This window comes from Lepidochelys kempii, chromosome 3 (genome assembly GCF_965140265.1).
Source record: "Lepidochelys kempii isolate rLepKem1 chromosome 3, rLepKem1.hap2, whole genome shotgun sequence".
NCBI lineage: Eukaryota > Metazoa > Chordata > Testudines > Cheloniidae > Lepidochelys > Lepidochelys kempii.
The window spans coordinates 124,856,020-124,882,991 of NC_133258.1; the positions used below are offsets into that span (position 1 = coordinate 124,856,020).

Sequence of the window (26,972 nt, forward strand, 5' to 3'; positions counted from 1 at the left end):
GGTTTGTTTATGACCTGCAAGGGACTCTTCGGAGATGGTATTTACTCTGATTGTCTGAAAGTTTGGGTCTGGGACACAGATGGGAACTTTTATCTAACTCCTCTATCATCCTTTACTCTTGGTTTCATGCCTATGCTGCCCTTTATGCCTGGAGCATACATATTGTCCCCATCCACCAAACTCCCCAGCCTTTCTTACTCTTCTAAATCTTCCTTAAAATCCACCTTTTCACATAATTGTTCTTCCATTCTACTCATTATCATACTCTCACTCTCCTTCTGCTGAGCTGTTGTCCTGGGTCTTACATTTTCTTTGTCCTATTTAGACTATTTTTTTTTCAGGAGATGGAATGCAATTTATCTAGATTTGCAAAATACCCTGTAAATTAAATGTTACACAAATGTTTTTAATAATAATAATGTGGATTTTACACAGAGAACGATCACAGTCTAGTCTGTTGCTTATCCATCTTCATGCCAGAGTGCGGGAACTAGGGGTCGTTTTAAGCCTTTTGGGGTTTCTTCTGAAGGAAATAAAGTCCACTAGAACTTTAAATCACCAGTGTATTTCCACCTTCCAAACCTCCTATCATAAATATAAAGGGAAGGGTAACAACCTTCCCGTATACAGTACTATAAAATCCCTCCTGGCCAGAGGCACAAAATCCTTTTACCTGTAAAGGGTTAAAAAGTTCAGGTAACCTGGCTGGCACCTGACCAAAAGGACCAATAAGGGGACAAGATACTTTCAAATCTGGGGGGTGGGGGTGGGGGTGGGGATAGGTTTTTGTCTGTTCAGTGTGCTTGCCAGACACAGATCAAGAAAGCAAGCAGTCCAACTCCATTAGAATTAGTAAGTACTAGCAAGGGAATGTGTTAGCTTATTTTTGTTTTGGCTTGTGATTTTCTCTGTGCTGAGAGGAAGGTGTATTCCTGGTTTTCTTTTTGTAACTTTAAAGTTTGGCCCAGAGGTAAATCCTCTGTGTTTTTGAATCTGATTGCCCTGTAGATTATCTTCCATTCTAATTTTACAGAGGTGCTTCTTTTACCTTTTTTCTTCCTAATAAAGTTCTGTTTCTTTTAGAATCTGATTGGGTTTGTTTTTTTTTAGTGTCCTAAAAAAACCCAAGGTTGTTCTGTGCTCATCTTGTTTATTCTTAAGCCTCCCCAGGAAAGAGGTTTTGGGGGGTTGGGGGGATATTAAGTGGGGAGTAGGAACTCCAAGTGGTCCTTTCCCTGATTCTTTGTTAAATCACTTGGTGGTGGCAGCATACCCTCCAAGGGCAAAGAATTTGTGCCTTGGGGAAGTTTTAACTTAAGCTGGTAGAAATAAGCTTAGGGGGGTCTTTCATGCCAGTCCCCACATCTGTACCCTAAAGTTCAGAGTGGGGAGGGAACCCTGACACCTCCTTTGTCTGCTCACTGCCAAAAACAGACCCCCTCCTTTTTGAAAGGAAAAATATTTTCTAGTGTCAAACTCTATCTTCTCAAATAGTGGTGTGCCTTCTAGCTTGACATCCAGCATCAGATGAGGGAGGAATTAGATTCCCCTAGAACAGCCATAACTGCCAAATAAAATACAATTTCCTAGGCCTACTGCATCTGAGAAATGGAAGGAGAGTATTATATGAGCCACAAGCCTTTCTCTTCCTTCTACAAGCAGATTTACCACTGCCTGGGCAGAAGGATGGTAACAATATATAAAAAGGTTATACAAAATATTTCTGAAATTAGTTGGTTACCAGTCCAGTTCTTAGTGAATACATATCCACAACAGAAAAACCACCACAACCACCACATTTGACACTCCTTGTTGGCGATCTTAGCAGAAAGGCACTGCACTACCATATGTATGTTGGAAAAACTAGGCAGTGGTCCCTAACCTTTCTGTGGGAACAGCATATTCCTATTCCCAGAAGACTGTGGCGGGTGCCAGACACCCCGCCGCCGAAATACCGCCAAGAAGTGGCAGCGGCAAGAAGCGTTGCCGCTGAAATGCCGCCGAGAAACGGCAACGCTTCTTGGCAGCATTTCAGCAGGCGGTGTCCTGCGGGCACACACAACTGCCCCAGCAGGCACCATTGCGCCCGCAGGCACTGCATTGGGGACCCCTGAACTAGAGGATATATTCTAAGAAGAAAAATAAAATGACTGAGGGACTGGGAGGATTGATTCATAAGAAGAGATTAAAGGCCTCATCCAGAGTCCATGGACATCAATGGAAGCATCCCCAATAAGGATCACGAAAGAATGAGGACATTCCTTGGTAGCATCTTGTGCTGACTATGTATACAAATGTTAACAAAAAGTGAAGGTAAAGATTAAATGTGTCCATAAATACCAGGTTAAGTGACAGCTTCTCTTATAAATGAGATGCTGTCTAGCATTTTGATTATTAAAAACAAAAGAAAAGAAAACAACTACTTTGTTCACTAGACTAGAATTCCATGCCCATTTTGCCCCTGACTTGCTAGGTAACCTTGGAAAAGTCATTATTTAGTTTCCGTTTGTCCCAGTTTATCCATCTATAACATGGAAGTGTTGTGAAACTTAATTAATGTTTGTAAACTGCTTGGAGAGTCTCCGTTGAAAGGTGAGCACAAAACATTATTATACTTTCAACACCTTAGGAGCACCCATATTTTTTCATAAATGCATTAAAAGTAAATAGGGAATTACAAGAAGAAAATTATTAATCTGCTGTAAGAGTTAGCAAGTTCAAAATGCATATTCTAGTTCATAGAATACCTAGGTACACAGATACAAGAATGCACATCAGAGTTTATGTACTGATTGTTTTACTTTACTAACAAAAATGAGATGAAGAACATTTTCCCTACATTCAGGTTTAAATTTCTGCAGGAGGAGAGCTCCTATTACCTTTTTTCAAGTTATTTTATAGTGATAGATGCATGCAAAAATACAGAAAGAATGAAGTATGGAAGAAAGGTGGCCTTGTAGTCAAGGCACTAGACTGGGCCTCAGAAGATCTGTGTTTAATTCCTTGCTCTGCCAGCACACACACTTCCTGTGTGACCTTGGGCAAATCAACTAATCTCTCCCAGTTCCCCATCTGTAAAATGGAACATAGGAATTGCCACATTGGATCAGCCTCATGATTCAGCTGGTCCAGTATCCTGTCTCCAACTGCAGCTTGTACCAGATGTTTCAGAGAAAGGTGAAATTAACCCCACAGTAAACAGCTGTGAGATAGTTTACCCAATATTTAGTTCCGATTCTAATCCCTAAGAGTTAAAAACTGGTTTAAACCCTGAAGCGTGAGGTTTTGTATCCCTTCCAAAACTGATTTTTTTTTTTAGCATTCACAGTTATAAAAACTGGATATTCTTGTAATCCATATAAACATTCAATATCTCTGAATCTTGCTCACTTCTTGGCCTCAGTGACATCCGGTGACAATGAGTTCCAGGGTCTAAATGTTGAATGGAAAAATATTAAATGGGGATAACAATACTTCTTTTTTCCCTCCTTTGCTCTTCTTGTCTATGTTAATTGCAAACTTTTCAAGGTAGGAAATATCTTTTACCATGTGTATATACAGTGTGCAGCACAAAGTCTTGATCAAGGTGATACAAATATATAAAAGTTTTGATACTTCTAATTGTAAGGACAAAGACCCAAGATCCCCCTCAGACTTTGAAGAAAATAACTGTAATGCTCTAGTCTCTGTTACATCAGTGACTCAACAAAATAATTATTAATATACTGGAACGATATGCTACAACTGAACAGGCGAAGCCGAAGAACAGAAAATGCTTGTTTCATATGTAGGCATATTGTTGCAGCACTAACTATTTCAACAAGAAGATTAGTCATCAGAAAATATCAGCCAGCCAGGCAGGCAGCAATTCAGAGCCTGCCACATTTTTCTAAAAATGGAAAACAATTAAAATCATAACAATTTTGCTTTACTAGAAATATTGGGGCCTTCCTAAACTTGGCACTACACTAGGGTATAATGTCCCTTTGACCGTTTCTCCTCAAACCTATCAACACTGGTGGTTTTCAACCTGTGGTCCGCAAACCAACTGGGGTCTGCAAAAGGTTGTCATTACATAGAGCAGTGGTTTTCAACCTGTGGTCTGCGGACCCCTGAAGGGCTATGTCTAAGATTTCCAAAGGGGTCTGCACCTTCATTCAAAAATTTTTAGGGGTCTGTAAATGATTTTTTTTAAAAAAAACATTGCTCTACACAGTTAAGTGTACATGTGTAGTCACTAAAGCTGCCAAGTGAGCTCCATGGAAAATGTTACATTAAATGTGAAATATTGCAGTGCCATGCCTGGCCCACCTTTATCACATTTTACTAATGCAGTGATTTAGTGAAATAAAGTTTAAAAACAAATCACTGATGAAAAATAATTTAAATAGCCTTTCATTCCTGCCAAGTTAGAGATAGGTTTGAACTAAACCCCATGATCCAAATATCCTTGAATTATGGTAGAGTGCAGTTATCTATCTAAACTTTGTTCTTGGGCCTGAGTCAAAGATTGACCTGTAAAAAAAGAAGGTAGATGTGCTCTTCCAAGCTCTACTCATTGCAGATGCCGAAAGGAGAGGCTGCACTCAGCAGATTGTGCATATTGTGTCAGGGTCAGGCCAGATGGCTACAAGAGAGTGGTTGAAGGTAGATACATTAGTTCCAGGTTAAGCAGGTCCCTTTTCCCTGGGTAAGGTAACAGGGACTGTTCCAGAACACTCAGGAACTTTCTAGAACTAATTAAGGCAGGCAGGCCAATTAGGACACCTGTAGCCAATTGGGAAGCTGCTAGAATTAATTAAGGATACTCAGGACACCTGGTTTAAAAAGGCTCTCACTCCAGTTAGTGAGGGGTGCGTAAGGAGCTGGGAGTGAGAGGATGTGCTGCTGGAGGACTGAGGAGTACAGGCATTAACAGACATCAGGAGGAAGGTCCTGTGGTGAGGACAAAGAAGGTGTTGGGAGGAGGCCATGGGGAAGTAGCCCAGGGAGTTGTAGCTGTTGCACAGCTGTTCCAGAAGGCACTCTACACAGCTGCAGTCCACAGGGCCCTGGGCTGGAACCCAGGATAGAGGGTGGGCCCGGGTTGCCCCCAAATCTCCCAACTCCTGATCCAACACAGAAGGTTCCACTGGAGGGGAAGTTCTCTAGGCTGTTCCCCGACCCACACGGTGGATCAGCAGAGACTGTGGGGATTGTTCTTACTCTTTTTTCCCCATTCTGGCCAGTGATGAGGTTATCTGAGTGAACGGCAGATTTGAGCCATGAAAGTGGCCAAACTGAGGGCTACTGTGAATCTCTGAGGTGAGCAAAATCCACCAATAAGCGCAGGACCCACCAAGTTAGAGGAGGAACTTTATCACAATATGTTCCAAGTTTGATTGTACATGGTCTCTGAGCCTCTTGAGTTTAGCTTCACCTTACTGGGGGATTCAAATACACCCAGAGGCTCTGCTAGCCTCCCTGGCTTGGTTTTCTCTCAGGGTACTTCTGCACTGCACAAAGGTTTTAGCCTGAACCTACCATCCATATTAAAAAAAAAACCTGTGACCTAGCTTTAATTTCAGGTTATCTTACCCAGCTGGGTGTGCAGGTTAGACGTCAGTGGCTAAAATCACTCAAGTTCTGACAGTCCTCCAGTATATTTCCCAGACTGGACAATTGACAACTAACTGGGAAAGAATTTTAGAGCACCTCAGCAGAAAGAACTATGGGATATGCCCATAGACACACATTGGCAGACACAGTGGGGACACTCATGTCCAGGCTAAGCTTACCTGGCTGCTCAGACCCAGGGGCCAGTCAGGGGTTATTTACCTGTGCAATGTAGACATAGCCTGGGTGGAGTATGAATGTCCCCCTACTCTCCCTGGATTTTGGCTCCTTTTTGATTGGGGAAAATAATTAGTAGGGGTATTCTCCCCCTTGTTGCATGGCAAAAAAGGAGCTGCTACTTGCAGTAGTCTGTGCAAATCTTCATAATATCAGTCTTCCTTCCTTCCTCTATTTTTTCTTACATACTCTGATGAGCCATGAAATAATAAACAATGTTGACATTTAAAATATCATTACTGGCATCTGAATTAACACCTCTTTGAGATGAATGGGGCAATACACACTTCGGAGCTAGCTTTACAGGCACTCTGCAAATTCAGGCAGACACTGCTGCTTCACATATACTTGGTTTGTGTTTTCAAGGGTTTTATTGCAATTGTAACAGCTAGACATTTACTTTTCTAAGACGGAAGCTGAGATTCTGAAGAACAAGAAGGGCTTCCGGGAGAGGTGCCAGTATGCCATACCACTGTATACCAGTCCAAATCAAGTCCTGTATGCAGTACTTGCAAGAAAGTGTTTGCACACAGTGATATAAATAGATCTTATTTAGAAGCTGCAGCTTCCATTTACTTGAATAGCTGTTAGTTGTGAGTTCCATCCTGGGATTTTAATTAATAACTTCTGCCACTTGCATAATAAAGGTTCCATCACGAAGCGAGGGCGGCTTCTATTGAAAGCTGCATGGAAAAGGCATAGTTACTTAAACAATTGCTATTACTAATTCAGGGCATTTTCTAGATAGTATACAGTAATCTCTTTCTATATATACAGAATACCAAACCATGATAATTTGTGTAAAAAATGGCATGCATTTCTATTTCTGAAGTTGCATTATTATACTTAATTCTGAGACTCAGCATCAGTTTTTCATATTTGGATTTCATTTGCATGGTTTCAAGGTGTCAAGTATACCATCAAGGCATCTACAATTTATCTTCCTACATGTTCTTCTGAATTGTCTGACGATTCATTATCTTCAAGTGACAAGAATTTCTTCAGCAACTCCCACAACTTTCTAAAAACAAAAAGCACACAATCAATACACTAACTGCATAGAAAGCACAGGGTAAAAGTGTCACAGCAAACATCTGGGACAGAATAGCAACCCCTCCATGAACTCTTCCACTGTCAGCAATATAAAAGGAAAGAAAGGTTACTTACCTGTGCAGTAACTGGAGTTCTTTGAGATGTGTGGTCCTATCTGTATTCCACTTAAGGTGTGCATGTGCTCCATGCGCTGAGATGGAAGATTTTTGCTAGCAGTGTCCATTGGTCTGTGCTTGCACCCCTCTACTCCTCATGCTTTGAACTGAGCGAATAAGTGGCAGTGTGACCTCTCCAGTTACTTTTCTACTGTGAATGGCTGTAGGATAAGGCTCCACAGGAGAGGAGCAGGAGGATGGGTAGTGGAATACAAATAGGGACCACACATGTTGAAGAACTCCAATTACTGTAGAGATAAGGAGAGGTCACTTACCTTGTGCAGTAACTGGAGTTCTTCGAGATGTGTGGTCCCTATGGGTGCTCCACTTCAGGACATGCATGCGCCCATGCACTCTTGATCAGAGATTTTTATCAGTGGTGTCTGTGAATCTGCGCCTATGCCCTGTATATCCTTGTGCTGCTCTGCAAGGATTTTCATGGGGAAGTGGTCCTGCTGCCACTCCAGTTCCTTCTCAACCACAAAGTCCAGAGAGAAAGAGATTCTGAGGCAGAAGTGAAAGAAGGTGGGGAGTGGAGCACTCATAGGGACAAAACTTCTTCAAGAACTCCAATTACTGTACAAGATATGTAACCTCTCCTCCTCCTTTGAGTTATTGTCCCTCTGGGTGCTCCATTTGATTCCCATGAAGTACCTCAATACTGAGGAGGCAGATTCCCTACAGACTGTAGAACAGCATCACCGAAAGTTGTGTTGGCTCTGAAAGCAAGTGTGAGAGAGTAGTGCTGGAAAAAGGTGCGCACTGAAGATCAGATAGCAAATAACTGAGATGGATGTTTTTAGTAGGGTCAGAGAGGTTGACTGGATCCTAGCAGAATAAGAAATCATCCTGGGAGGGGGATGCACCCCCAAGACATTGTAACAGGTTAAGATGAACCCCAAAACCCATTTAGACAGTCTTTGAGTGGAGATCAGATCAGATTTGTTCTGTGATCGAGATGAAAAGTCTAGGGCAAGCCCTAAAGTGCTTAGTCCTGTCAAGGTAAAAAGCAAGAGCTCTTCTTACACCTAGTGTACGAAGGGTTGCTGCTTCTCTCACAGAGTGAGCCTTGGGATAACACATGATGTATGTCCTGATGAATGGGGAATTCTGAAGAAATTTTAGGTATGAAATGAAGACAGGGATGTAATGTCACATTGTCCCAATAGAATGCCATGCATGGTGGGTCATCCATAAGAGCTCCCAGCTCCCCAACCCTCCTGGCTGAGGTGATGGCTGTGAGGAATGAGGTCCTGAGGGACAGACGAAGGTGGGAACAACTGCCCAGATGCTCAAACAGTGGTTTACTCAGCTTATTAAGAATGAAATTGAGGTTCCATGGTGGAGTAGGTTCTTTGACAGGAGAAAAAAGGTTGAACAGGCCATTAGCAAACCTCATGGTGGTCAGGTGAGCAAAGACTGAAAAACCTTCAATAAGGAGGTGAAAGGCTGTAAAAGCAGCCAGATGAACGTGGATTCAGCTCAGTGACAATCCTGTGGTTTTTAAATTCAGTAGGTAATTGAGAATATGTGATGCACAAGACTCAAGAGGAGGTGCAGACTGATGGCTGCACCAAACTTGAAAATGTTTCCACTTCTGTAGGAAGGTTTTCCTCATAGTGGATTTCCTGCTCTAGAGCAGTACTCTTTATACTTCTGCTGAGCAAGCCAGTTCTATGCCAGTGAGCCACGTGTAGCCTCAGTGCTTGAGGTAAAGCACTGAGAAGCTGGGCTGGGTGGTGAATCTCAACTGCTGGGTAAGGAGATCCAATGTTAGAGAAAGGTGGAAAGGTGGCTGCAGAGCCATGCAAATCAGCTCTGGGAACCATGACTGTCTTGGCACAACAGCGCTATGAGGCTGGTTACTAATTTCTCCTGTTTCAGCTTGTTCAGAACCTTGCGTAGTGATGGCGTTGGAAATAAGCATATAGCAATATATGATGCCTAGGAGTGGCTAGGATATCTCCCATTGAGTTGCAGCCATGCTCCCCCCAGACAGAAATGCCTGCTCAGGGAATCGACTACTGTGTTCTGCAACCTTGGTAGACAAACCACGAGATCAGGATGCAGTGAGATACGCACCAGTTCCATAGTCTTATGGACTCTGTGCATAGGACTGGGGTCTTGCTCCTCCTCATTGGTTGATATAATATATTGCTGCTCTGTTGTCCACCATTATTCTGATTGGGTGTCTCTTGATATGGGAAGTGATGGCAGTGAAACTGACTACTCTGAGCTCTAATATGTTGATGTAGGGGTTGCCTCCTGGAGGGCCTATTTGCCGTGAAGTCCTGAAAGCGTGCACCCCAGCCTGAGTCCAGTGCTGATGCCAATGCTGTTTCAGGCGGACTGCTCTGCTGAAGAATGTCTACTACAGAAGTTTGTATCATGACATAATGTTTTACAAAACTGTGCATGGAGCCTCATGCTGCAGCCCCCTGTGGATCCCCAGAAGAGGGGCATCTCAAATTACGCTACAGATGCAGCCTAGCTTCTAGTCAAGTGGGGCCTCAAACCTTGTAGGGGAAGAGTCACTATTAGCTCATAACAAAGCAAAATGTAGCCCAAACGCCATTTGAAAAGTCTTTGTGTGGAGATTATTTCCCCTGTCATACACTCAGCAAAGGAGGCAAAACGGTCAAGAGATTTCCTGAAGGGTTTTGTCCTTTGCAGGTATAATGTCAGGGCTCAACAGTGTAGTTTCCTGCCCTCTCTGGTAACATGTGGCTTTGAATAGAAAATTGGTGAGTGTATGACCTCGTTTTAAAGAAATTCTGAGATTATTTTTGAATGAATTTGGGGTGTAATCTCATGGAAACTTTCTCCTTGTGGAATTCCATATTTAGGTCCACTATAAGGGCCCCAGCTTACTTACTATTCTGGCTGAGGTGACTGAAACCAGAAAGGCAAACTTTATAGATAGATGAGCAAAGGCACATGATGCTAACCGTTTGAATGGAGAGTTCATTAAACCCAATAGGACAAGATTGAGGTCCCATATTGTGCTAAACATCAGCAGTGGAGGAAAGATTCTGACAAGTCCCTTCAGAAACTAGTAGTAGGATGGGCAAAGACCATATGGCTATCCACTGGAGAGTGAAAGGCACTAACAGCTGCCAAGTGCACCCGCAAGGAACTGAGAGACAATCCCAACATTTTTAGAAGGAGGAGGTAGTCTATAATAGTAGGGATCTCAGCATCCTCTGGGGGTATCCCACAATAAATAGGCCCAATGGCCTGTGATGGGTTTTTAGATGGGGTAAGATCCAAGTTACCCGGGAAAGAATTTTCTGTAGTATCTGGCAGATGAATCTTGCCCATATGCTCAGGGTTTAGCTGATCGCCATATTTGGGGTCGGGAAGGAATTTTCCTCCAGGGCAGATTGGAAGGCCCTGGAGGTTTTTCGCCTTCCTCTGTAGCATGGGGCACGGGTCACTTGCTGGAGGATTCTCTGCTCCTTGAGGTCTTCAAACTACAATTTGAGGACTTCAATAGCACAGATATAGGTGTGAGGTCTTTTTTAGGAGTGGTGGGTGAAATTCTTTGGCCTGCATTGTGCAGGAGGTCAGACTAGATGATCATAATGGTCCCTTCTGACCTAAATATCTATGAATCTATGAATCTATGAATGCTGGCACCAGGTAGAAAATCTTTTCCATGCTGTGTAAGTATATTTGAATGAATTGAGCAGAGGGTTGAATCTGTTTATGTGAATTTGCAGTTATAGTTTCTTAAGCAGTTGCTTATGTTGAATCTGTTGTTATATAGCGGTTACTATGTTTTTCTTCTCTCTCTGCAGTACAAGATGTAGTCAGCCATCATGGTTCAAACCATGTGTACATGAATGTGTTTCTAAATCAGGGACTCATGCTGTTTCTGCCATACAGAGCAACTGGCAATGAGGATTTCAAGAACATTCTATGCATCAAAGGAGCAAAACAATGTCTGACATTGCTTGCAGCCCTGCGTGGGGAGAGGAGTCTCCTATAACTGTGACTACTCCGAAGTACTAAACTAACAGCAGCGAGGTCAAATAGAAGGCTGTACTGGAAATATGAAGGCCTTCAACACTGCCATTGAGGACTGGCTCACATATAGAGAGAGGCTGGAGCTGTAGTCTGAAGTAAATGCACTTCCACCAGAAAAACATGTAGCAGCATTATTGTGTGTGATAAGAGGAAAAACGTAACAGTTTAATAGGCAGTCTGATTGCCCCAGAGAAACCAGCAAGCAAAACCTTTAAAGAGATAATGCAAACCGTTCAAGAGCACTTGGCACCCAAGCCCCTGATTATAGCACAAAGATTCAGGTTTCATAAGAGAAATCAACTTGAAAGTGAATCTATTTCTGCCTTTGTGACAGAGTTTAAAAGGTTATCACAACATAGTGCTTTTAAGGATGGGCTTAACAAAGCCCTACGTGGCAGATTTGTGTGTGGACTGCTTAATGAAAGCATACAGAAGAGGCTCTTAATTGAGGAAAATCTTATCTTTAAACATGCAGTAGAAATTGGAGTAAGGCTGAAAACTGCAGCAAGGGATGCAACAGAATTGCATACCGCAGCTAAAACGGAAGTGGGAATGAATAAACTATCTGCAACCCAAGGCAAGATCTGGTCCACTCAGCAGACAGACACGTTATTAGTGCAGAAAAGGGTTTCACACTCCTGATTGCTGATTCAAAGATGCATATTGCAGAAGCTGTAATAAAAAAGATCCTATCCAAGCTGTTTGTCACACTAAGATTAATATGGAGGAGACCAAAGATGCAAATTGAAATGGACTATTAGTGTATAGTCTGTAAACAGAGGAAATAGTGACACAGAGCATGAGAGTGGAGTAGCCAGCCTGGATATATATAGTCTGATTAAAAATGACAAGTCAGCAATCTAGTTGACATCCTGGGTGGTGGGAAAAGTGCTCAAACAGGTGCCGCAGTGTCTGTTATCTCACGTCTGGAATATGGAAACTTTTAAAAATACCAAACTGAAGGGGACATTAATGTTGCTGAAAAAAGAGTGCCAATTGGAGTGATGCAAGTGAGTGTGGAGTACAACAATAAGCACTGTTTATCAGACTTATGTCATTGAGAAGTGGGGACTGGCTCTGTGAGGCCATGAATGGTTATACAATCATTACTCTGGATGGGAAATCTATAAAGATGCTGCAGTCACTTTCAGAAGACCTCATGAAAACAGTTGAACAACAGCTGGAAGGGATACTATGTCAGGCACTGGGAACCTGCAAGAAGGACATAGGAACTCTAAAACACATAAAGGCTAAAATAATCCTAGCTGAGAAGTGCAGCCCAAATTTCACAGAGGTTGACCTGCCCTTTCAGCAATGGAACACCTTTTTTCATTTGTGGACCCCTAAAAAGTTTCAGATGGAGGTCAGAACCCCTTTGGAAATCTTAGACATAGTCTGCGGACCCCCAGGGGTCCATGGACCACAGATTGAAAACCACTGTTCTATGGTAATGGCAATTTTTCACAGAACCCTTAGACAGTCTGCAGACCCCCAGGGGGTCACGGACCACCGGTTGAAAACCACTGCCTTACAGTATTCTACTCCTATCGTCCCAAATGTTAAACTTGATGCAGTAAGGGTATGTGGAGATTTTAAGGTCACCGTAAACCCTGTACTGACTTGAAAAATGCCCCCTTCCTTGAATTGAGGACATTTTTGCTACACTGGGAGGGGCAATGATTCAGCAAAATGGGTTTGTCACAGGCCTACCTACGAATGGAATTGAAGGAGAGTCTAAGGCAAACCTCACAATCAAAAGGGTATGTATCAGTACCACAGACTAGTGTTTGGTATTGCTTCAGCTCCTGCTATGTGGCAATGGACCAGGTTTTGCAAGGTATTCTCAGAACAGAGTGTTATTTGGATGACATTATTGTGACTGGTGGAAGTGAAGAACATCATCTGGAAACCCTGAAAAGCATATTAAAACATCTTGAAGAATATGGCTTATGAGCCAATCACATAAAATGTGAATATTTCAAGGACTCGATAGCTTACTGTGAGCACATTATTGATGCATAAGGCCTACATAAATCTCAGGAGACGATTAAAGCAGTTCTGAAAGCTCCACTGCTAAAGGATGTGTCACAACTTAGATCATTTCTCGGATTTATCAATGACTATAGCCAATCTGTACCAAGTATAGTACTGTATTGCATCCGCTTAATTGTTTACTGCAGACTGGTCAAAAGTGGGTATGGTCATGTGAGTGTCAAAAAGCTTTCCTGGAAGCAAAGCAGTAGGTCCTTGAGAAAGTGTGCTTACACACCTTAACCCATCCTTGCCTATCAAGTTACCATGTGAAGCTTCATCCCATGGAATTGGGGTGGTTATATTGCACTCCATGCCAGGTGGCAGTGAGAGAGCCATAGCGTTTGCCTTAAATCTCTCACAGCAGCAGAACATAACTATGCACAAATAGACAAGGAGGATTTAAATTTGGAATGGGGTGTGAAGAAATTCAACCAGTATCTATATGGGAGGAAATTCACCCTTGTCACCAACCACTGACCATTAATAGTCATGCTTCATCCAAGGAATGGAGCTTCTGTAACAACAGCAGCATGAATGCAATGCTGGGCTCTCTTCTGGTTACATCTATGACATCAAATTCAAAAGAAAAGACGTGCACACAAATACAGATGGGCTCCCCCGCCTGCCTGTGCTAGTTGAAGGGCGGCCTGTAATAGAGACAGGATCTATCAAATCTGTCAATGTGTTTCAGATCAAGTGCTCCTGAGTGAATCGTAGTTTGATTGAGCAAGAAACCAAGAGGGATCCCACACTAGCTCAGGTTTATGAAGCCAGCTTTGAAGAGCTGGAAATATACTGACTGCCCGAAGCTGGCACCTTTTTACACATGCAAAGGTGAGCTTACCATACATCAAGGGTATGTCACGTGGGGAATTTGTGTTATTTTACCTAGTAAACTGGGCACAAGAGTATTAGATGAGATTCATTTAGGTCTCTTAGGGGTAGCAAAAATGATGGCACTTGCCAGTTTTGTATGGTGGCCAGGCATTGACCAAGAAATAGAGCAGCTTGCTAAAGAATGTTTAGGATGCCAACAGGTACAGCGCGTGCCTAAACCAGCACCATTACACTCTTGGGAATGGCCATCAACTTCCTGGTAATGTCTGCATTTTGATTTTGCCAGACCATTTTTGGGTATGATGTATCTAGTAGTTGTAGCTGCCCATTCCAAATGGCTGGAAGTTTTTTGCATGAAAACCACCACAGCTGCACAGACAGTATAGAACGTCAACGTTTGTTTGCCAGAACTGGACCACCAGAATAAGTTGAGAGTGAAAGGGGTTCTCTGTTTCGTTCAGAAGATTTTCAGCAGTTCATAAAGAAAAATGTTATTAGATATATTACCTCTGCACCTTACCATCCAGCCATAAATGGCTTTGTTTAAAGGTTTATATAATTCTTTTAAGCAAGCCCTGCAATTCTTGGCAGATGAGAAGGGGTCACTACAGCAAAAGCTGGTACATTTTTTGCTAGCATATCAAAATGCAACACATGCCAATGCTGTTTGTGAGCCAAAATCTCAGGTCACACTTGGGCTTATTAAAGTCAGATATAAGCCAGAAATAATACGTCAAGTGAAGGTGAGAAGGACCAGGGCACCTCATCAGCTACAAGTGGGTCAAACAGTACTGGTGCATGATTACTGGGGACCCAGTACACGGCTTTCATCAATTGTTAGTGCACAAATGAGTCCTTTGTCCTACACAGTACAAGTGGCACCAAATATGTTTTGCAAACGGCACACTGACCAATTGCGAGATTTGTTGGTGACTCCATGTCTGACAAAAAAAGCAACAGTTAGGGAGACGCTATTTGTGCCCCAGCTTGATGCAACAACCAATAACATTATACAGAAAGCAGCTGTGCTGAACAACTGGCATCATCTGAGGGAACACATGAGTCAGACATTGCTGCAGACACCCCACTTCCTCAGGGGAGTGTTCAAAATGTTGGCAGACACTATCCAGAAAGAAAACACTAGCCACCTGAAAGATCTGATTTGTAATTGGACCTTGGATTGTTCTGCCACAAGTATGTCTGACAGCGCTGTGCCCATTATATTTCTGGGGAGAAGACAGATGTGATATATTTGAATGTATCAAGCAGATTTTGAATCTGTTTATGTGAATTTTGCAGTTATAGTTTCTTAAGCAGTTGCTTATGTTGACTCTGTTGTTAGATAGTGGTTACGATGTTTTTCTTCTCTCTCTGCAATACAAAAGTCAGCCAGCCATCATGGCTTCATGTGTACATTTCTGTGTTTCTAATCAGGGATTTGTGCTACATCCACCATACCCAACACTGTTAGATGGAGGGATGCAGGGTTGGGGTATTTGCTTCTGTCTGAATCAACAGGTCTGGGAAAAGCCAAATATGGATGCACAAGGACATCTTGAGAATGCTTGGACATCAGAACTATCGGGGCCATTGGGGAGCAATCACGATTGCTGACATTTCATCTTCTTTGATCTTCTTCAGAACTTGAGGTAAGAGAAGGATCAGAGGAAACATGTACATCCTCTGTCCTGACCATCAAACTAGACGTGTGTGCCCTCTGGAGTTGTGGCCTGGAGCAGGAGGTCAGGCATTTCTTGTTCTGTTGAGATGCAAACAGATCCCAAGATGGGAATGCCCACCGCATTCTCCTCACCACTAAGTCAGATAGTTCCCACTCCTGGTCCTTAGAGAAACATCTGCTAAGGATCTCTGCTATAATGTGTTGTGCACCCGTGGAAGGTGCGCTGCTGAACAAGTGATTGGGTAGCAAATGCACCAGTTTGAGATTGCACAGAAGCAGTAAAAGAGGGATGGACCTTGTTCCCCCTTGTTTCTTGCCGTGGTCTTCATTATTGATGACTTCTTCTCACTCTGTGTTGCTACTGACAGCGTAGAAGATGTCTTCTGCCTTTTTCCCTTTGCCAGTGTTGTGGATGGTCCTACTTTTTCAGTTAGAAAGCTGTTTTCAGGGTGCTGTTGCCCTTTGGTGCCAGGAAACCAGTACCATGTTCCTTGCAAGCTCCTGAAGCTCTCATACTGGGGTGCAGTGTCTCACCTGACTTAGTGGATGTCAGAGATGAGGATCTCTTCTTGGATGTGGACATCCACAGGCTGCAGGAGGAGCTGAAAAGGGAAGCAGAGAGTAGCTCGCCTGCAGCAGCCAGTGAAGGTGAGCAGACCTGCACTCTGAAGCTCTGCAAAAGGAGAATTTTGGGAGGCCCAGCTGCCAGGGCCCCTGACACATCTTTCCCTGCTAAGAGAAAAGGACTCTGGACATTTGCAAGGTCAGAGACATCTTCTTTGGCTTATTTTCTTTACCGGTTTTCTCTTGGAGACTGTTAGGAAGTGATCCAGGGAGACAGTTGCATAGCACTCCAGAGTGCAGGACTCAGCTGCCTGCCTCTGGGCCCTGAATTAGAACCTCATACAGAGGGTGGGATCAAGTTCCCGTACCCATACACCCTGCTCCTGATAGGGCTGGAGGAAAAAAGCCTATGTCTGACACCAGAGACTTATAAGGAAGACCTCCATATCCCAGAGAGTCCTGACTCAGGGACTTTGGCCAGGTGAAGCCTGATGCCCCCAGCTGGGCTGCAGAACTATACTTTGTGGCACTCTTCACATACCCCGGAAGGGGTGGATGCAACTTGTGGCCCACTCAGAGGGCCAGTCACAGAACAGTGCCTGTCATCCTCCTCTGAGCACTAGGTGGTGCCCTGTGGGGCGCAGACCGCTTCACAAGGGGGTTCTAATGAATCAAGCAATAGAGGCATGAGTTGTGATTGTCGCTGATTGGAAAAGCCCAGGGGAGCAAGCCATGCACTTTTTAAATCCAGGGATCCTGGACATACTAGACAGCCCATACAAGGGGCTGTTCGGGTTGGGAGGGATCCCAAGCTCCCATGACTCCTAAACTGCACTATCTAAAAACAGGTTTACAACTATTGGCAACTAACTACAGTTTAAAAGAAGCAGCTACCTAACGGTGCAGGTACCAAAGAGGTTCTGTCTCAGACCACTGTGGTGGAAAGGAACTGGAGAGGCAGTCAGTCCGCACTGCCACTTACACCCTCGGTTTGAAGCACGAGGAGGAGAAAGCACAGGCGCAAAACCAATGTGCATTGCTAGCAAAAATCTACCAGTCTCAGGTGAATGGAGCACATGCGCTCCTGAAGTGGAATAGACATAGGGACCATCACTCAAAGAACTAAGGCCTGGTCTACGCTGGGGGTGTGGTGGGGAGATGGATCTAAGTTACGCAACTTCAGCTACATGAATAACGTAACTGAAGTTGACGTACTTAGATCTACTTACTGCGGTGTCTTCACTGTGGTAGGTTGACTGCTGGCACTCCCCCATTGACTTCGCCCGCACTTCTCACTCCCACGGAGTAACTGGAGTCGACGGGAGAGCGCTCAGCGGTTGATTTATCGCATCTTCACTAGATGCGATAAATCGACCCCCGCTGGATCAATCACTCCGGAGGTAAGTGTAGACATGCCCTAAGAGTTGGAGTCACCATTAGTTGTTATTGTTCGATTGCATAGTACTCCACCTCTCTCTCTCTCTCCCCCAACCCCCGCCACCCCACTGGAGGCAACCGATTTGGAAAGTTAAGCTTGGGCTGTTCCCTGTAAGTCTCGTACTGGGAGCACAGACCAAAGAGTGTAATTTATACAGCATGTATCTTTGGAGAATAATAAATCTGTGACAACAGATAATGGTTTACATTAATTGTCACAGATCTGTACATCCTTTATAATGTTAAATGCAGGCATCTTCACATCCTGCGTTTAGTTCTCTCACTGCAGCTACATGCTGCTTTCCTATGGAAAGAGGAGTAAACCATGGATCAGGTGTTAATGATGCAAGGAGCAGCATTAACTTATACCATTAACTGCCCTATGTCGTACCAGGGATGACTTTGCGGGCAGAACAATGAATGCAATTTTTTTTGTAAATATTCATATGTTTAAACACATTCACTTCAACCATCTTTGTGACACATTTGTGGGCATTTTCTGCAAATATTTGAGGGATCTAGAACTGTAAGAATAACTGGTTTTTCAGGTTGGTGTCCCAACTGAAAAAGTGTTTAAGAAAGAAAGTCAGATAGATTGTTTCAGGTCAAGTGACACAAGGGGGAGGTGGGAGGGCATTGAATTTTTAAGGGGGTTCTTTACCATTTTTAAATAAAAGTGAAGTACAATTAAAAACAAAATATCATTTTGAATTGAAAAATAAAAAGGTTTTGATTTTTTTGCTAGTTTGTTGGGGGGGGGGGTAATTGCCCCCAAACAATTCAGTGAATTTGACACAAATTTGCAAAATGTTTCAATCTTCCTGAATCTGCATTTTTTTGGCAAAAGAAAGTTTCATCTGAAAAACTTCATCTAACTTTAGAGAAATCCAGTTTACTAGCATAAATAATTTCAGAAAGCTAATTCTGAGGGGAATTTTTACTCCTTGTGCTGCAAATCCATGCACACTCATCCAGCCAGGGAAACAAACAATACAATGTGACTTAATCTGTCCAATTACAACTAAACAACAGAATTTGAGTTTAGAATATTTGCAACTAATCAACCGAGGAAAGATACTGTAAAGCCATTTGTCAAATGGAAAAATAAATCTGAGGAAATCACAGCCATCTTCCAGAAAGCTGAATAAATGTCTGCAAAAGATTTTCTCAGCTCTCATCACAGGCTGCATGTTTCACCCCTAATTCACTGAACAATCCCACAGCACCTTGGGGAAGCTGCTGCTGTAGAGATTAAATAATTAAATTGTTAATCTATGCCTTGCCTGTAATTAAATTCCATATTAATAAAGTTATGTGCTTTAAGGGCAAAGGATGATAAAGTTCTGACATCAGACAATTAGGTGTTCTCCTTCAATTGTGCCTCCAGACAGGCTTTGATTCAGAAATCTCATGCTATTGCTAATGTTTTAGTTTTCCTGATCTATCCTGGATAGGAAGAGTAATGTCAGCTCCAGAATTGAGAATCATAATACTAGGAGGGCAGAATTTGGAGGTATCTCATTTATAATATGCCTTATTATGCAAATATCCTGAGGCACTGTACATTTTTAAAGGGTTTATACTTGAGCTCTGCTGGAAGCAAAACTTAAGTCTTTATGTTACATTAAAAAACATTTAGTGAGGGCCCTTTCTTAAGTACCTCAGGGCTAATTACTTTTAATAATTAACATCATAGAAATGAAACTAATTAACTTTGTATTCAAGTATATCTACTACTAATTTCCTTGATATTTTATTTCTAATAACCTCTTGGCTAAGCAAGCGCTGCATTTGAATGATTTTAAAACAATGCTACTGAATTTTTATTTTTTACAAAATAGTTCTCATTATTCTTTCAGATGCAGTGACATTCCATTTTCTTCCAAGTTTTCTTTGTCATATGCCATTGACTTTGGGTTGGGAGGTTCCACTCCTGCTCTCTGGGACATGCAGTTCTAATCTAAAATGTTGTTTTACCTCACAGAACCAAAGGACTATCAGAAACTAAAATCACATGCAGCCCTGTAATTCTGACCCTCCCTCTAACCAGATCTGAGTTGTCACAGTCCCTAGGCTAACCCACACCTCTGACTTCTCCAGATGTTCCCACTTTGTATCAATCAGTGGGTCAGAGATTGACTCTATAGCCTGTTAGTCAGAGCACTCACCTGGCATATGGGAGACCCAATTCTGAGCTCCAGATCAGGCACAGCAGGGATTTGAAAACAGGTCTCCTATTCCACCCCCCCCCGCCCATGAGTGCCCTAACAACCAGGCTCTTGGCTGTAATGACATGGGAGCTCTTTTTCTCCCATAACCACCCCCCACACACACACACACACTTTTTCCCATGAGAAAGTACTGAGCTGGTTTAGGTGCCTAATTCCAGGAGAGGGTGCACAGGTGTGAATCCCAAGCAGAAATAGGCACCTCCTCCTAGCCCAGCATTAGGGCAAGAGCCGAGTTCAGGCCCCACCTCTCTCCTTTGCATTTTCTATTGGCCACCTCACTTAGCTTCCCCACTCACATGCTCTCTTCTATGAATCCCATTCTTAGGCACCGACTTTCTCCCCATGTATTGTATAGGGAGTCTGAATGCCTAAATTGTGTTTGTTAATTCCACTGGGCAACAACTAATTCCCTTTGTGGATTTAGGCCTTTGTAACTTCTTATAGCCTTTTGATCTGTTAGTTCCCAGCTCTGGCAAAGCAGTCTTGCAGATCTGGGCTTGAAAGTAGGTTGTTGTCTGAGGTAATTATTTGTTGGGAGATTGCTTATCCAGATCCATTGTGTTGCTTTTCTGCCTGTTTTTCCAACAGTCTCCTATCAAGCTAGTTTAATACATTCAGACAGGAAAGTCTAATAACCCAAAACACAGCAACTTCATTTTGCTGACCTGGTCACATAAGTATTTATAGCATTACTACAGATCAGTATTCTTAGATAATTACATAGCAGCTCTGTGTCTCCCCTATGAATTGTGAGCCATTTTGCAATGTGGCACTGGACCTCCAAAAATAAAAACCACTGTGATACCACGGACTGACAATCTACAACTAAGTAAAAGAGCATGAAGCAGATTCTGAAATCTTCTCTTAAGTTTAACACTGAACTGAAAAGCTTTTTACATGTCAAGATTTGAGATCACAGTTCTCTATTTGCCACAAGACTCCATTAAAATACCTCAAAGAGTGATGTGACTTTTCTACATTCCAATTGTTGATTTAAAAGTTAGTGATTCTGTCAATGGCAGCAAATAAAGCACAGACTCCATTTAAACTCAGCCCTTGGCAGGTAAGAAGAGAAGGAAACAGTGTTCCACTAATTGCATTATTATGCCATTTTAATCCTAGTCTACACATATAGATTCAGATTTGTACCATTAGTCACGTAACTGCATGTGTACATTTGGGAATTTTGCAGACCATGGCCCTGTATCTACAGACACCATTGTTGTCTGTGGGTACTGAATGTGAGACTTTCACCACCAAAAACATACACACCTCCCATCTGGGCTCAGGGAATAACGTCTGTAGCTATGGTTAAATAGCATAGCGTTAAAATACTATGGGGACAGATACTATAAGGAGATAGGCATTTAATGTCTCAGATCATTAAGTCAATGAGAAGCTTTTCTTTCAGTGTGCACTGGATCAGACCCCATACCAGTATATCACATGTGTCTAACTGGTATGTGAAAAAAAATCTGGCCCAAAAATTATCACTGAAATGGACTCTTAAAACTTTTTATGTAACTTTCAGTCTACTGTTAACCTCTTTCTGCTACAGAAGTTTGCAAGTTAGGTTTTCATAAAACTATATTGCAGACCTATAATACATACCCAAACCTGATGTTATACTACACTAATTTGAATATAGACAATTAACAGAGAGAGCAGTATGTGGTTAGCTGAAAACATCATCTGTAGACCTAATAAATGAAGTCTTGGGCTAAATCTTTGCACCTAATTGAAACCATAATAATAAATACTTTCCTTACTTACCTCTGAAATAAGCATAGATGTCAAAAGTGTAGTCTTTATAATGCAGACTTAGCTGCGTGCTGTCTCTTTTTTCTTTCAGCCCATCTTGATACTAACAAGATGTCATGTAGGAAGGTGGGGAGGATGCCTGAGGGGAGTGGTAATGGAATGTACAGTCTTCTGCCCCTGGCAACCAATTCAGATCCAGCCCCGCTCTGCAGTGACCACTGTTCCCTCTAAGCTGAGCACGCGTGCACAGATCCTAAACCCCGCACACACGGCAAAACACCACACGCACAAAAATTTGCACAGAAGCACAATAATTTGCACAGAAGAAATTTTTTGCGCACACGGCCTGTCAAAAATTAGAGTGAACATTGGTAGTGACTAAAACTTTCTAACTCATTCCTTTGCAAAGCACTCTGAAATACCTTGAATGCAAACAGCACTACTTAACCCAGAGAGCCACAGACAATAAAGGAGCTGTGTGTGAAATAAGGTCTCAGTTCAGTTCCTATGGACATGAGTCCACATAATAAAAAACACTACCACACCTAGCACTGGACCGCAGCCTCAGAACAGAGGCCAAGGACTGGATGGGCATGGAGACTGTACTACTATCTCATGCCCAGAGGTCACTTCTCTGGGGCAAGTCAGAAGCATATCAGCAGGGCCGTGTGGGGAAGCTTAAACAGCCTCTAAAATATATCTGCTCAATAGTTGAATAGACAAGTGCAGCAAGTGGGGGTGTCAATCAAACATCATGCAGAAGCACTCAGATTCACATTATTTTTTTCTTACCTTATTCTAGACTACAGGGCCTTATTTAAACTGAGTCCCTATCTTAATCCCTAAAGTGCTACTGTGTATGTTGTACTAAGTAATACTTAAACCTAGCAGCTATAAATAACTGATCTTTCTTACTCTATTCTGGGACGTTTTTATGACGGGGTTTCAATCATCATTCTGTAACATGTAACATTTATAATATAGACCTAAAACAATATAGTACATCTCAAATACGTACTAACATTTAAAACTCACCGCTGAATTTCCTGGGTGACCTTCTGTTTATTTAAGATGCCTGTGATGTTGTATTGAACTTCCTAAAAAAACACCAACAACAAAAAACTCATCTATGTATAAATGCAGAGAAATATTTTTCAGTGGTTAAGAAAAAAATGGTTTGTGATGCAGTATCTGTGATAAGTAATTGGTGGTGCTGAAGTCTTTTTTAACTTCTTAACCCTAATTTATGGGAAAGGGATACGATGGTTCCTGTGCTATAAAAGGTTAAACTTCAGCAGGAAGTTTAAAGTTGCCAGGCATCTTTGGACATTATGTAGTGCTACACTTCCTGTTGATTCTCACAGGCTCTCACAAAGACTGACAGGAAACAATTGCAGAGATTAAGACAACTAGGTTAGATTACAGCACCGCTGACCAGGCCGTTAAAAGCTGCAGGGCTAAGGCAGGCTAGTCCCTACCTGTCCTGGCCCCGCGTTACCCCCCAGAAGCAGCCAGCAGGTCCGGCTCCTAGGTGTGGGGGCCACAGGGCTCCCTGCACTGCCCCCGCCTCGAGCACTGGCTCTGCACTCCCATTGGCCAGGAACCGGGACCAATGGGAGCTGGGGGGGCAGTGCCTGTGGGCGAGAGCAGCACACGGAGCCTCCTGGCCCCCCTGCCTAGGAACCAGATCTGCTGGCTGCTTCCCGGGCACAGCATGGAGCCAGGACAGGCAGGGACGCTGCCTTAGACCCGCTGCGCCACTAACTGGGAGCCGCCCGAAGTAAGCCTGCGCCCCAACCCTGAGCCCCCTCCAGCACCTGAAACCCGTCATCCCAGCCCCACCCTAGAGCCTGCACCCCGAACTCAGAGTCCATAACCCCTCCTGCACCCCAACCCCCTGCCTCAACCCGCAGCCCCCTCCCACATTCCAAATCCCTCACCCCCACCAAACCCAGAGCCCCCTCCTGCACCCTAACCCCCTCATCCCCAGCCCCATCCCAGAGCCTGCACCCCCATCCAGAGTCCTCACCCCCTCCTAAACCCCAACTCCCTGCCCCATCCCGGAGCCCCCTCCTGCACCTTGAACCCCTCATTTCTGGCCCTACTCCAGAGTCTGCACCCCCAGTTAGAGCCCTCCCTCTTTCCGACGCCCCAGCCCAGTGAAAGTGAGTGAGGGTAGGGAAGAGCGAGCCACTGAGGGAAGGGGAATGTAGTGAGCGGGAGGGGTGGGGCCTTGGGGAAGGGGCAGGGCTAGGGTGTTTGGTTTTGTGCGATTAGAAAGTTGGCAACCATACTCTTTTGTGAGTTATGCATTTTGTGGGTATGTTAAATCCACCTAGCATAGGAACCCGTCCTTCATGCTAGTTCCCTAATTATACTAGCCGCTTTAGCATCATTGATTGAGTTATGAATTATGAAGCTTTGACAAGTTCTTGTAAAAAATAATGCAAATGGTGATCAGGAGAAATTTGCTTCTGATCAAAGTACCCTAATAGCTCTCCTAAATGGTGAAAAATAGAGTAAAGGGACAACCAACACCTTTCTACTCTCTAGCAGGTGGTTCACCTTGTGCCTCACGCAGAGCCCACAATAGTAAATGGGAGTCTTTCCAATGACTTCAGTGGGCTCTGGATTAGACCTAGTGAAGGCAACTGGAGCAAACAGGTTTAATAATGGGGCTTTGGACCATATCACAGTTCTAAAGAAGAAACTTACTTTGATTTGTTTCTGAAGGAAGCTGTTGTCTGAGCTGAGTTTGACAGCTTCGGCCTGTAAAAGCAATAACACAGCTTTGCTAAACTGGAGCGCAACATTTCCAAAAACGCAAGTCATTGAACTGACCTATTTTTAAAATTTCATACATGTGCACAGTACAGGTTCCTGCCATCTTGGCATTATGACATCATAGTGTTAGGAGAACTACAAAGATGGGCTGGTTCAATTAGCTTGCTCTTCTTAAATGATAGCATACTTGCCCTTTGTCTAAATATCCAGTGGGTGCAAGGTTTAGATTATAGCTTTATTATTATGAATAATAATTTGAAATCATATACACCTTATACATTCAGACCCAGATTAACTAACCACCCATTTGCTTGGGGAACTAATGTCTCAGACTTTGTAGAGCAGTGGTTCTCAACCAGGGGTACATGTACTCCTGGGAATATGCAGAGGTCTTCCAGGGGGGACATCAGCTCATCTCGACATTTGCCTAGTTTTACAACAGGCTACATAAAAAGCACTAACAAAGTCAGTACAAACTAAAATAGGGTAAAGACAATCACTTGTTTAGACTGCTCTATACTCTGTACACTGAAATGTAAGTACAATATTTTTATTCCAAAGTATTTATTTTATAATTATATGGTAAAAATTAGAAAGTCAGCAATTTTTTAGTCATAATGTGCTGTGACACCTGGAGTGGCTACACATGAAGCATCCAGCCGGTCTGCCTCAGGCAGCAGCTGCATCTCTCAGGCTGAGAACGCTGTGCAACAGTGCCCTCTGCTGGCTGCTCTTCCTCATTCCAGCTCAGGTAAAGTTAGTAAAAAAATTCATAGATTCATAGATATTTAGGTCAGAAGGGACCATTATGATCATCTAGTCTGACCTCCTGCACAACGCCAGCCACAGAATTTCACCCACCACTCCTACAAAAAAAAAAACCTCACGCCTATATCTGTTTTATTGAAGTCCTCAAATTGTAGTTTAAATTAAACAAATAAAAATAACATGAACAGAAAGTTAAACCCATATAAGGAACTTCTGGTTACTCGTGTCCCCTTAATCGGTATCTCTGGAGCAGAGAAAGGATTTATTCCCTTAAGGTGCTTCACATTTCGCCCAGAAATTAATTGTTTATTTAGCTGTGAGGGGCATAACTCACACATTGTTGATCAGTTTGCAAAAGAAAATTTTCAGAAAATATCTTGGGCTTATACCCTTTCTTTGCCAGTACAAACATGGAAAACTGTGGTGGCTTATTGTTGTTATTCTCTGATCTAATACATTAACACTATATAAATTCATCTGAGTCCAGTCTTTCTCTCCAAATGAATGTTTGTCATTTGTGGGTGACAGGTTTTTGTTTTTTTTAAGTGAACTAGTTTTCTGTCTTGTACGGTTTGATAAGAAGACAAGATTGAAAAAATTGGCAGACAAGACAAAGAATTGGAATGTATTCTGTCAGTTTAAAGGCACCCAAGTGAAACCCAGCAAACACCATGATGGTCTGTGCACTTGATCTGGAAAAGACAAGAAGTGTGGAGTGTGCATGAATTTTGGTCTGTGTGTTTGTTTTCATATTTTTTCCTGGATGCTACACAATTGCATGACTGCTCTGTTTTACTACCAGTACAACTAACTGAATGGATCTGATGTCCTGAAGGAAGGCTAAATTCAGCCTCAGAGGACAAAAGGCTTGGGGAAACATTTGAATGTTAGATGTGTATTTAAATCATGTCTACCCATCAATAACTGTGCCACATTTCACTTTCTGCATGAGCAGGGAATATTCAGCTTTTATTTAATTTCAGGAAATTATTTCACTGAACACACCTGGGATTCCTATCCACCTGATCAGGGACAGGGAAAGCATGGCTCTGTTGAGAGCTTGTGGTATTTCTAGTGGCATAATTTCCAAAGGAAAGAGAATGCTGTTTTTAATGTGTTTGGCACCAATCCTGCAGGCACTTACACACATTTGACTTGTCATACTGTCAGTGATCCCAAGACTTCAATGGGACCACTCACAGAGCTAAAGTTAGGCCCTTAAAGTCTCTGCGAGATCAGAGCCTTAGACTGTACACTCCAGAGCAGGGACTGTCTCTTATCCTCAGCACAGTGAGGCTCCAATCCTGACTGGGACCTCTGAATGCTACTGGAATACAAACAGATGATATATTTGTAGTTTTATTCCTCTGCTTGGTTTTATTAAATAAGGATTTTATTATATATTGACAGTATATTATAGGCCTTATATTTTCAGTCTGGAATCATCCAGGCCTTCCTTTCTGTGCCTGAAATGTGGTGCTCACAGCTAAGTTCATTTAGACATCCAAGAAATTGATTTGCAGGCACATTCATATATTTAGATGTCTACGGGTAGGATTTTTTAAAAGTGCTCAGTGCTGGTCCAGCCATGCTCCCTTTAAGCCAATGGGAGTTTACCATTGTCTTCAATAGGAGAAGAGTTAGGCCAACCAAGTGCTTTTGAAAATCCCACCTGTTATGACCTTACCAGTGCACACAGTTATTACCACACATCAAGTGCAGGAGCAAAAGGAGAGAACATCAGTTTAAAAAAAAAATCAGACCCTCCACCTGTATCACTTATATATTTTAACGTATGTACTTTAC

At 42.8% G+C, this 26,972-nt stretch overlaps 1 protein-coding gene across 5 annotated transcripts in view; it reads right to left on the reverse strand.

Annotated features, from left to right (window-relative positions):
* Positions 1–6,179: 6,179 nt before the first annotated feature.
* The window catches only part of C3H6orf118 (chromosome 3 C6orf118 homolog), a 45,416-nt gene continuing 24,623 nt past the window's right edge, over positions 6,180–26,972 (reverse strand). Inside the window, exons 8-11 of one of the 5 annotated variants that reach the window (XM_073337879.1) lie at positions 24,330–24,383; positions 22,650–22,711; positions 6,751–6,853; positions 6,180–6,515 (exon numbers count right to left, since the gene is read on the reverse strand). In XM_073337879.1, coding sequence (XP_073193980.1) covers positions 6,769–6,853; positions 22,650–22,711; positions 24,330–24,383 — 201 coding nt within the window. In that variant the 3' untranslated portion in view covers positions 6,180–6,515; positions 6,751–6,768. The other 4 variants (XR_012158126.1, XM_073337878.1, XM_073337881.1 and 1 more) reach the window with 4 other exon arrangements.